The sequence below is a fragment of the Gopherus evgoodei genome, chromosome 4 (genome assembly GCF_007399415.2).
Source record: "Gopherus evgoodei ecotype Sinaloan lineage chromosome 4, rGopEvg1_v1.p, whole genome shotgun sequence".
Lineage (NCBI taxonomy): Eukaryota > Metazoa > Chordata > Testudines > Testudinidae > Gopherus > Gopherus evgoodei.
In genome coordinates, this window is record NC_044325.1 from 76,353,411 (window position 1) to 76,366,259 (window position 12,849).

At 44.7% G+C, this 12,849-nt stretch overlaps 1 protein-coding gene across 1 annotated transcript in view; it reads left to right on the plus strand.

Annotated features, from left to right (window-relative positions):
• Nucleotides 1-12,849, plus strand: part of AMBRA1 (autophagy and beclin 1 regulator 1) — a 218,233-nt gene that overhangs the window by 140,343 nt on the left and 65,041 nt on the right. Inside the window, 2 exon segments of the mRNA XM_030559918.1 lie at nucleotides 8,952-9,140; nucleotides 9,605-9,759. Coding sequence (XP_030415778.1) covers nucleotides 8,952-9,140; nucleotides 9,605-9,759 — 344 coding nt within the window.

Sequence of the window (12,849 nt, forward strand, 5' to 3'; positions counted from 1 at the left end):
GTGTGTGTGTGTGTGTGTGTGTGTGTGTGTGTGTGTGTGTGTGTGGAGGCAGGTGTCACAAGGTTATTGTAGCAGGAGGGAGGTTGTGGTACTACTACCCTTCTGTGGTCCTGATGCTGGCTGTGGCACTGCCTTCACAGCTGGGCAGCTGGAGAGCGGCAGCTGCTGGCCAGGGCCCAGCTCTGAAGACAGAGCCTCTGCCAGCAGCAGCACAGAAGTAAGGATGGCATGATATGATATTGCCACTTTTACTTCTGCACTGCTGCCTGCAGAGCTGGGCCCTCAGTCAGCAGCCGCCACTCTCCGGCTGCCCAGCTCTGAAGGCAGCAGCAGAGAAGTAAGGGTGGCATGGTATGGTATTCCCACACTTACTTCTGTGCTACTGCTGGTGGGGCGCTGCTTTCAAAGCTAGGCACCTGGCCCACAGCCACTGCTCTCTAGCTACCCAACTCTGAAAGCAGCGCAGAAGGGTGGCAGTACCGTGACACCCCCTCCCCCTAAAAAAAATAACCTTGCGACACCCCCGCCCCCCCCCCGCAACTCCCTTTTGTGTCAGGATCCCAAATTTGAGAAACGCTGATCTCGCCTGTGCAAAGAAATGTAAAGTCATGTTAATGGGGACTACAGGGACAGAAATCAAAATGGAAGAAGAGAAAGAGAAGGTGGACAGTTTTACATATCTTGGAAGTACCATCAGCCAAGGTGGTACTAGTTCCGAGGAAATAAGAAGAATCTGGAAGGCAAACGCTTCATTTGGAAGACTCAGAAACATCTCCCTCAAGACAAAACTGAACGTGTACAAAGCAGTTGTTATCGCCATCACAACGTATAGCAGTAAGACATGGCAACTTACCAAGAAAGATTTGCAAAATCTGGATGCATTTCATTACAAATGTCTGAGAAGGATATTGGGAATAACATATGGAGATAGGAAGATTAATTAAGAAGTCAGAAAAATTACTGGACAAGGATACTGTCCTCTCGCAAATCTGCAAAAGAAGACATCAGTGGCTGGGACATGTGCTGAGAATGGAAAAAGAACACTTACCAAATACCACCCTTGAGTGGAAGCCAGAAAACGCAAGAAGAAAGAGAGGAAGACCATGAATAACATGGAAATGAACAGTTCTGAACGATATCAAGCACCTCAACATGAAATGGGAAGGTTTGGAGAGAATGGCAGTTGGCAGGCAAGGATGGTAAATGTGGCTAGCCCAATTTGCAGAAAAGCATGAGATGGTCTAAGGAGGTCTCCCCTGTGAAATCTGTATAGTATTGGGTAAAAGCAGACACAAGACCAGATTTCATGGTCCATGGTGCATTTTTCATGGCCTTGAATTTGGTAGGGCCCTATTGATGTGACCTTGAGCCATTTCTTTCCCCTCACTTTCACTTCTTTTCCAAGGTCCTGATTAATCACACGAGTTACACCAATTTAACCAAAATCAGCTTGCAAACCATACCTCTGTGGGACATACTTTTATATCTCTTGAAGCCCTCTATACTGGGTTAGCTTGTGCCTGTAAGTTTCCTGGCAGGATAGCTCAGTGGTTTGAGCATTGGCCTGCTAAACCCAGGTTGTGAGTTCAATCCTTGAGAGGGCCATTTGGGGATTGGTCCTGCTTTGAGCAGGGGGTTGGACTAGATGATCTCTTGAGGTCCCTTCCAACCCTAATGATCTATGATCTATAAAGCAATATGAGGAGGGATTAAACTGAAGTAAGCATATCCACACAGGGTTTTGGTCTTTTTAACTTTGCCTTTGTCTATATGCAAGCCTGCACCATATTCATTAGAGGTGTGTTTTTCAACTGGTGTTAGTGAAACTGATGAAAGTTTGTGTGCACATACTTGTATTTTGGTTTGATTGGCTTGGTTCAGTTCAAATTAATTTTGGGGGTGTACTTTGCAGGATTAAGCTAAACCCAAAAGACAATTTTAAACCCATATAAGAGTGTCTACATACAGACTTACACTGGTTTCCCTAAGACTATGTCTACAGTAGAGAACTGACAGCAGCACAGCTGTGCTGATGCAGCTGTGCTGCTGTAAGATCTCCCATTTAGCCACTCTATGCCAACGGGAGAGAGCTCTCGCAACAACATAGATAAACCATCCCCAATGAGCAGCGGTAGCTACATCAGTGGGAGAAGCTTCCCCCTACCCCCCAATACAAGGCTCTCCGCACTGATGCTTATGTTGGTGTAACTTACATCACTCTAAGGTGTGTTTTACACCCCTGAGTGACATGAGTTTTGCTGACAGAAGTGGTAGTGTAGACATCACCTAAATCAGTTTAGTTGAACTAGTGTGCCTTGATGTAGACAGGCTTGCCTCCTCTTCTGCTGTGTTTCTCTATTTCTAGTGCATCAGGCCTGCCTGTCGTGGGATGGCCTGTAGCCTATTTACATTGAACTGTGATTTTGTTAGTAGTTGATTGGGACACTTTCAAGGAATATCCAGATGCTGCAGAGGTAGTGATAAGGTATTCTGTAGCAGTGCTCTTTCCTTTGTGTCAATACTGAACCCAGTGCCCTGTTGTGGTGCTGGGGGTATTGTGCTATTGGAGATGCCATCTTTCACGTGAAATGTGAATCGGGAAGAGGATGTCATTAGCAAAATGAGGTTAGATAAAATGGTCTTCATCCAACTGTTTCCCAACGCATAGGCAGCTATCCTAACGCTTGAGGCAGGAATTCATGGGACGTTGCCGTGAAGCTTAATGCATCACAGAGAATGCCAGGGGAAAAGAGGTTGTCTCTGGACAGACTTATGCTAAGAAATTGAATCCCTGAGAATGTGACTCAATGTGGCCCTGTTTTATAGCTTCACTCCTGATCAGTTCCCATTGCTACCTGAGAAGCCATGGTTTGAGGTGAAACTTGTCCATTTGCAGGAAGATGTTGATGTGTCTAAGTAAATCCTGGAAAGCAAAAGTGGTTTGGGGTTTAAGGCTGACACAATGATACATCCCAAATTTGGGATTGCCTGCAGGGTCCATTTCCCATCAAAAGGAAGATGATGTGGCCAACAGCCATCTCGAAGCAGCACTTCCTGCCACAATTGAAAGAGGGGAAGATGAATTTGAAATGAGGGTGTATCTTTCACTGAAGTGGACACTTTTGAGCTGGGGATGGCAATGGTCTTGTTGAATAGTTACATTATTTGTGACCTTAGCTGTGTGGCAGGAGCACCCTGTCAGTGGGAGATAATGTGAGAGAGAGACAAACACGCATTCTTTTGAGAAGCCTCGGACACTGCAGAGATGGGCACCCTATAGACAGCTAGAGTAAAGACTGTAAAATCCCATCTTGTTCCCTACTGATTTGTCTTTTTTTCCATTGCTAATAAGCTTTTATTTCTTCCCTCCCTCCCTCCCCCCACCTTTGTTTTTAAAGTGTCCCAAAATGAACATTACTCTTTGTTTTCCTTGTGGCAGAGCCATGATTGTTAAGGTTAAGATTTTGTCATGGTTATTTTTAATGAAAGTCACGAGCAGGTCACGGATAATAAACAAAAATTAATGGAAGCCCACAACCTATCCATGACTTTTACTATAAATAACCAGGGGAAAGAGGGGCTGACTGGGGGAATTGACAGCCCAAGCCCCAGTTGTGGCCTCTGGAGTAGGGGAGGACATCTTCAGCTGTGTTTACTGGGAGGTGGGGAGGGGAGTGGGATGACCGCTCCTGTTACTGGGGTGGTGGCACAGCTCCGGCTGCAGCTGCTGACAGCTCTGGCCATGATGGTGGGGGCAGCTCCATCCCTGGCTGCGGTCAGCTGTGCCCATGGGGGGCTGGGAGGGGAGATGGTTAGCTCTGGCCCTGGAGGAGAGGGGAGAGACCACTCTGGCCCTGGGGGAGAGGGGAGAGACCACTCTAGCCGCTGCTGCTGGCAGCTCCAGCCCCAGTTGCAGCTGCTGTGACGGGAGTTGAAGCTGAAGAAGTCATGGAGGTCTGTTAACGTCACACAGTCTGTGGCCTCCGTGACTAAAACATATCCTTAATGATAGTCACCATGTCAGCAGTGGACTGGGAAGTTGGTTTGGTGGCAGAAGCAGAGCCAACACTGCCCATTTGTTGTGTTTTCTTCTAGTGAGTGTTGCTTATTTTTTCTCAGCAACAAGGTAATGATGTACAGTAAATTGATTAGCAAATTTTGAATACTCCTCTCCAGATTATATAAATTAAAGTAGGTGAAACTTTTAGCATAAATCTCTTGCTCATGACCCTTTTAAATATAGTCTGTCGTCTTATGCTGCTGAGTGCTCAGTATTTTGATCTCTAACGACTTTGGGCAAACTGGTCTTGTTCCACCTCACTTAGGGCTTGTCTACATCAGAAAGTTGCAGCGCTGGTGAGGGAGTTACAGCGCTGCAACTTAGGAGGTGTACACATCTGCAGGGCACCACCAGCGCTGCAACTCCCTGTTTGCAGCGCTGGCCGTACTCCCGTTTTGTCTCGGGTGTAGAGGATCCAGCGCTGGTGATCCAGCGCTGGTAATCAAGTATAGACACTTACCAGCGCTTTTCTTGACCTCCGTGGAATAAGCAGGTATCCCAGCATACCTGAGGAAGCCTCTGGTAATCAAGCTGGTCTCCTTCCCCGGCTTGCTCTCGCGTTCCCCGAATCCCGAGCAAGCAGGTCTCCTTCCCTGAGGTTTGCTGGGTGGTTCCGGGAACGCGAGAGCAAACCACGGCGAAGCTGGTCTCCTTTCCCGGTTTGCTCTCGCGTTCCCCGAACAAGCAGGTCTCCTTCCCTGCGGTTTGCAGAGTGGTTCAGGGAACGCGAGAGCAAACCGCGGCGAAGCTGGTCTCCTTTCCCGGTTTGCTCTCGCGTTCCCCGAGCAAGCAGGTCTCCTTCCCTGCGGTTTGCAGAGTGGTTCGGGGAACGCGAGAGCAAACCGCGGCGAAGCTGGTCTCCTTTCCCGGTTTGCTCTCTCGTTCCCCGAGCAAGCAGGTCTCCTTCCCTGCGGTTTGCAGGAGGGTTCGGGGAACGCGAGAGCAAACCGCGGCGAAGCTGGTCTCCTTTCCCGGTTTGCTCTCGCGTTCCCCGAACCCCCCTTGAAGCCGCCCAACAGCGCTGCAGTGTGGCCACATCTAACACCACTTGCAGCGCTGGTTGCTGTAAGTGTGGCCACTCTGCAGCGCTGGCCCTATACAGCTGTACTAATACAGCTGTAACAACCAGCGCTGCAAAATTTTAGATGTAGACATGGCCTTAGTCACAAGCCAGAAATCTATTATCCTATGTAACATTGGCCGTGTCTCAGGATGGGAGACGATCAGCACCCACTGATTTGTAAGCCCTCTCCCACACCAGTGTGCGGCATGAAAATTATAATAAAGTCTTTGAGAAACAATATATAGCCATGAAGCAGCCCATGAAGAAGATGAACACTGAGGGCAACTGGGAATGTGCGGAGTATTCTGGCTACTACTATTTCCTGAGATACCCATAGCAAACAGAACGCTGCTTTTGCTGGCATTCCAAGCCTTCCTTGGTTCTGAGCATAATTGTGCTGTAGGTGTAATGCACTCCAAGTTGGCACAACAGCTTAATTTGTTGTCTGATGTCTCTTTTGATTTGTTCTGTCAGCACAGTGGCTGCATTAACAATGTGAAAGAAAACAGGAGATGAAAGGGCAGCCTTGTCACGATGATTTTTACTGAAATAGCAAACTTTTTTCTAAAATCATCTGTACTGGCTGTTCCTATAGAGCAGGTCCCAAAGAGTAGCCACCTAGAATCTTGTAGGGTGTATAGAGAGCTCCACCCACCATGACTTGGAAAGTCCTGAAATCCCTGTTCTTTGAGAGTAACTACTTGTACCAAAAACCTGCTGATTGTTGCTGAGATCCCCACTTCTTGAGTCAAGACTTTTTCCTTCCTGGCAACCTGGCATCTCTCAACCTTGAATGGCAGTGCTGCCTCTGCCCTGACCATATATAAACTGGGTAAGAGAAGCACATTCACAAAGTCAGTGTGAATAAGATCTTAAAAGATTGAAATGCAGGATGCTCTCCATGTACAGTGCAGCTGGCATCTGTGGTGATCTCATATTCCAGGCGCACATCAAGTTGGGTAGATGGCTCACTTCTGGCAAGGAAGCTGACAATCTGTCTTGCTAAGGGGGCTTCACTATATGCAACAAATTTAAAAAGGAACAATGCTCTGCAGATGTCTCATCAGATACTCCATATAATGTGTGCTGCTGCTTTGTGTCTGCTCCCTTGCCCTGCTCTCCTCTTATGGACTGATACAACCACCAGGCTCACACTTTACTTTCTAATATCACCTCAAACTGGCACTGTCTCAGGCTAGTTTGTAAATTGCCATTTCTTTTCCTCCTGCAAACTTCTGCATTGTGCAAAGCATTCCAGATGGAATGATCTCTAGCCATTCTGTTCTGTACTGTATCCACTCATGCATCTTTAGACTGCAAGCTCCTGGAATTGGTGTTTTGTCCTCTTTTGCGCAATGGTATATATTTTGTAGTGCTCTGTACATTTATGGAGATGTTTTTTTTTTACAGAAGAAGACCTCTATAGTTAGTTATGGTTGTTTACCAGTTTCTGTTGGAACCCCTTGTTTTCAGTATCATCATATTCTGACACTTTCACTTTTATGGCATGAAATTCCTAGATTCCAAGGGCAGAAGTGACTGTTGTGATCATGTATTCTAGGTTGACCTTATATAACACAGGCCATAGAACTTTTCCAAAATAATTCCTACAGCAGAGCTTAAAAAAAAAAAAATCCAATCTTGATTTAAAAATTGTCGGTGTTGGAGAATCCACTGTTCCAATGGTTAATTACTCTCATCATTAAAAATTAGCACCGTATTTCCAGTCTAAATTTGTCTAGCTTCAGCTTCCAGCCATTGGATCGTGTTATACCTTCCTCTGCTAGACTGAAGAGCCAAATATCTGTCCCCAGGTTTATACATATAGACATGCATCCAACGAAGTGGGTATTCACCCACGAAAGCTCATGCTCCAAAACGTCTGTTAGTCTATAAGGTGCCACAAGACTCTTTGCTGCTTTTACATATAGACTGTGATTGTCACCCCTGAACCTTCTCTTTGTTAAGCTAAACTCACCATACTTGACGTCATCCAAGGTTGAGCAAAATGATTCAGCTGTTTTAAGTATAAGAAGAGTATTTTTTTGTGGGAAGTGGAATTAATTTGTCTATTCTTAATTCTTGTAACTATTTTTGATCAGTTTTTTAGATGAAATAGCAGGAGTTGAAATTTGGAATTGGGCAGGGACCAGCCTTCAGAAAAAATACCTTAGGAACAGAGAAAATTGGGCTTGATTTGAGTTTGGGCCTTTCAAAAGTACATAGCATGCATGCCCAGCAGATTTCTTTTCACTAAACTCATTGGTTGCCCAGCTGAGAGAGCATTTGGTGCACCTATGTGTAGTTGTAGCCAAATAGATTGAGTCCTCCTGCAGACTATGTAGGGTCTGAATAGGTTGTGGGAAGGCCCCGTGCACTTTGTAAGTTGAGGCAGCACTCCATAGGTGCCTTCAGCTAAGGTGTGTGGAACAGCATGTTCCATTGCTTTTTGTAAAAACAGTTCCACAACATGGAGTTTAAACTCACTAATATTGCAAATGCTTTGTAATCCACTGAGTTTCAAAGTCCTGGAAAGTGAAGGTGGTTCTTAATTTCCTTTGTAAAAAGAGCCTATGCAATTCTGCCCCAGACCTTATTGAGAATATTGCACAGTTAAGCCCTCAGAAATCCCGAAGTGCTAATGTTTAAGCTGCATGGGTAAACTTCTCTCTGCCCCTTGAGTATGCATTACAATAATCTGTTGTTACTTTAGTGCCTAGAGCCATCAACCAAAATATGCAAGACAGACAAATGGTTATGATGGGAGGCTATACAGGCACAGTGGAGGGGAAGTGAGTCGCACAAATTTACACATCAAGTCAGGAGCAGACCCCTGGGCTCCTGACTCCCAGTGCAGTGTCTTGTCCACTAGACCATGCTGCCTCGTATATCTCGAACTGTTTCTCAAATTCAATAGCATACAATGCACTTTTTCTGTTTTATTTTTTGCTTTAGAGAAGTTGAATGATGGGTTGGAGATGAGGTGTTTGGGCTGGCCAGAGAAGAATACTCTGCCAGCGAAAACTGCCCTTTCTTGCTAGCCATATCTAGGGTGGATTTGGAATGCTCACATCAAAAGTGGTCTTTCTTATCTGGCGTGAGGAGTGTTTACCCTTTATCTCCTGTTTCCTGGAGCAAGTAAAGGGAATATAGCTTTAGGCTGGCAACTCTGTTGAGTTCTGAGCTCTTTTAAGATATCTGTGTGTTTGACTCCTGGTTTGCCATATGTATTCTAATTACCCTAAAATAATGGTTCCTAGATTTTCAGCATACACTACAGATTAGCAGTCAGATTCTCATTGACATCTCTCTTCAGAATCCATTGTCTGGGTCCCCTACTCATCTCCAGTTCATAAACACAAAAATCACTGTGGCAACTGCAGCAGTTACTAGCATGGGAAAAATATCAGGAGAGTGGTTAAAGACAATACATGCCTTTTCAGCAGCTGGAAACAAAGACTCTGTGAACAGCCACCTCTCTGTGGACCTCAAGTGTTCAAAGGTCCACAGTTCTAAACTCATGTTCTAAACTATGCCATTTTTAGCAAAGTGTGGTCTAAGGATGAAGAAGGTGGTTTGATAGCATGTAATCGTCCTTGGCTCTCTGCTTAAGGCTGCAGATTCCTCAAAATGTCTGTTCTCCATTTTGGAATAGATTGTATTCCAGTAGGGCTGTAAATAATGTCGGACCTTTTTAAGGAGACCAAAAATCTGTAACCCTTTTGTATGGAAGATCCCTATCTCTGGTGCCAGGCTTGAGCCTCAGTTCTTCCCAACTACAACTTTACTTCTTTAACCCCTGTTCCTTTCTTTCCTTTTCCTTTGCAGCTTCTGTGAATGTGCTTGTTCAGAACTGCAAGATTTACAATGATGCTAGCTGCGATATCTCTGCAGATGGACAGCTCCTGGCAGCCTTCATTCCCAGCAGTCAGCGGGGCTTTCCTGATGAAGGCATACTGGCTGTGTATTCTCTGGCACCTCACAACCTGGGCGAGATGCTGTACACAAAAAGATTTGGTAAGAATGCATTGGGAGATGGGATGGGAGAGGTCTCAGGACTGTTACTTCAGGAGCATACTCTTAGCATTGAAATGGCCTGATCTGAAGATCACAGTGAAGTAACATGTCACTGCTCTAAGGAAGATCACATAATTGATGATCTGGCCAGGCAATGACATGGCACTGCCTATGGTGAAGCTCCTGTTGGTGAAGTCCTGGCTGATGATGAGAGCCCTGCTGTGAAGACGTTGCACTACGTAGTGGAATCCTAGTTGCTAGTGGGAGGGCACTGCTGTGAGGAATCTCCTTGCAGAGTTCTAACTGGCATTGGTAGGGCTCTCCTAGTTCAGTGGACACTGCAGCATGAGCTCATTACATAGTGGATTATAAGGCAGATGAGGGAGTAGACAATTAATGAGGACAAAGGCCAGTGGCTCTGCAATCCCTCAAGGGAAATGTCACCTGTTATGTTCTATCCCCAGGCCCCAATGCTATTTCCGTGAGTCTGTCTCCAATGGGCAGGTACGTGATGGTGGGACTGGCTTCCCGGCGCATCCTGCTTCATCCTTCCACAGAACACATGGTGGCTCAGGTCTTCAGGCTACAGCAGCCACATGGTGGAGAAACATCCATGAGGGTCAGTATTCGTCTGCTCCTACAGTGCTTTATTTCTGTGTTGGTGTCTTGTTTAGCTGGCTCTGTGGCTCAATGCTGTGGTTGCTGGCTTATGAGGCTATGGGTCAAAAGTTCCCATCCCACTGAGTGATTAAAAATCTACTAGGTACTTGTATACCACAGTAATGGACCTAAATGGAACAGAATTGTGAAAGTTTACTACGGCTTGAAGCCTGACATCAACCATGCAGCAGTTTTGTGTCTGTAGCGTGCTCCATGCTTGGAGCATCCCAAATATGAACATTACTACTGCCGGGTCAGCATGTGTGGCAGCCATGGCGTGCTTATTAAATATCTTGCACCCAGCCTGGGGTGTTAGAATTGGTTTCACTAAGGAGTTGAAGGAGTCTCTCTGCTGGGGTATTGGGATTATTTGTCAACTCTGTTTGAAAAGTGCCTAACTTCTACTTGGAGAGCAGCCACCAGTGATTGGGAAAGGGCGAGAGTTCGGTTTAGTATCCCATCTGAAGGCTGAGCATGATGCTTACCACATCAGTGCAATGCTTATATCAAATAAATGCACTCTTGCTGCACTCTGAGTGAATGTTTGCTATCTAGCATAACACAAGTGCTTGAGCAGGTGTGGATGAGCTGTTGTTTTAGGGGTGAGTGAGGGTTTGTGCTTGTGCTCTGTGGAAGATATCAACCCTGTAAGTCTGATATTTGTAGAGTCCGTTTATCTCCTCCCAAAACAATGGGCAAACGTAACAAAATGTGCACAGTGATCCCATCAACCACCGCTGAAATGTAACCACTTCTACTGTAAAACATGGCAGCTGTTCAATAGCAGTGCTGCACAACATTCAAGTTAGGCAGTGAGGACGAAAACCATGCCTAGTTGAAACTGCAGAACGATGCTAAGGAGGCCGAATGATGTACTAATCAGAATTTAAATCTGGACGGGATACTGGAGTTAATTCCTATACACTTGAGGACAGTGTCATGGCATTTTCCATTACCGCTGGAGCACCACACTGGATCTTTACATCTCTGAAATATGCCTGTGGTTAATGTGTGTCTTTTTTGTTTGTTTTTTTTAATCAATAATTACCAAGTAGGTGTCCCAAGTAGTGAGCTTTGGCTGCAAAGCAATGTGGATTAGTGTGTATGCCTGACTGACTAAGGTTTTGAACCTTTTCATTTTGAATGGTGGTAGCTTTACACAGTGGAATAGCTTCCATAATGCTGTTCCGTGACCGATGCTACAAAGCCACAAATAACATTTTCCTGTGAATGTTATCTCTGATTTTGGCAGTGCTTTCCCAGAGTGTGAGAGTTGCTCTGAGACATCCCTGTGTAAGAATGCAGGGGAGACACTCCCCCTCTCTATTGGGATAAATTGCTTGGCTCTGCTTCATAACTCTGTGGTCAGTCTCCAAACTGCAGAGAGAGGGACATCCCAGCATAGATCATCTAATGGTTAGCCGGAGCAGAGGCCTGAATATGGATGTGAGCAGCAGCAGTGTATAGTGTGATAACTGCACTTCTCACTGATACTAAAATGTTTTCCATCTTCAGCTGTTTGAGGATCCCTCTGACCTACCCAAGCTTCACTACCATAGATGGGTGTGTCACTTCACAGGACCCTCTTGTACCACATCATAAAAGTTAAAGGTGGAATAGTCCTCTTCACATCTCATCCATTCCTACAAAGAGCCAGGCCAGGATTGTTCCTTAAGCCTATTCGCTAGATAAAATACCAACAGAAGGGGCTTCCCTCCCTTTCTGTGGGGACTGTTCCTCAGCCAACTAATTCTAACTATTAAGAAATATTGCCTAATAGTCAATCTGTTTTCCTTTTCAATTCCATTCCTCCAACTTGTATCCCCTTGAACTAGTTTTAAACATGTCTTCTCCCTCCTTGGTGTTTACACCCTTCAGGTACTTGTAGACTCTTATTTTCTCCTGCTCTTAATCATTGTTTAGCAAAGCAATAAATTATTCCCTTAATCTTTCCTTGTAATTTAATCCTCCAGCCTCATACATACTTTTCTTGCTCTTCTGAATTCTCTCCACATGTCAATGTCTTTCTAGTATTTGAGTGTATGTAATGTGCTAGGTATGGTCTCACAAGAACCATATAAAGGTAATATTTCCTCCTTTCTCTGGAATGTTAGGCTTAATAGATGCAATCCAAAATTGACATTTTTTTTGTTTTTTTTCCCAACTCTACTGCATTGCAAAGTCCTATCCTATTTGCTATTCACTCTCAGCATTACTGCTCCCCAGTTCTCTTCCTCCATCTGAATATCTCTGTTTTGGATTATTTTCCCCAGTTGGATTAGTTTATTTATCCAGGTTGAATTTCATGTTATTTCCTGCCTGTGTTTTTAACCCGTAGGGCCTTTTTTGTGGGCTTTTTTCTGCACTGGTGTTTGCTGCTGCTTTCATCTTAACAGTATCTGCTAATATCACTACTAATCTGTTTTTTCCATTTCCCAGATCATTAATGAAGATGTTAAACATAGCAGTCCTAACCCCATTCTCTGTGGCCCCACTAAATGCCTCTTTTCTGACCTTGCCTGTTAATCACAATCCTTTAGTCAGTTTTCAGTCAATATGACAGTGTCTATGTCCAGAACAATTTGAATGAATTTTGCAAGCAAGATTTCATGTGGCAGTATGACAAATGCTGCACTACAGTTGAGCAGTGCTGCATTTATCACCTTCTGCCATGCACTTCCTTTGTAATCAGTCCAAGATCTAAAAAATAAATGGGAGGCGCAATAAAACTGCCATTTATTTTTTTAAATGTTTATCTCATCATCTAGTTTTATGAATTGTTAACTCATTTTTACAAGTTATCTTTGGGATTTGCAATAAGGCTATTATATTGCTCTGTACCTGCTTCTGAGAGCATGTAAAATAAAACCACTGCCTCAATTAAGATGTTTTATAATAGTCATAGCACACTCAGTGCTAACTAGTGGCTGCTGTATTCATATTTGGTTGGGTAAAAGGTTGTTGGCAGCTTGGCAAGTGTGTAATAGAAAAAGTATTTTTTAAATAGGCACCCATTAAAGCTTCTATTCTTTGCTTTGTAATTTAAAAC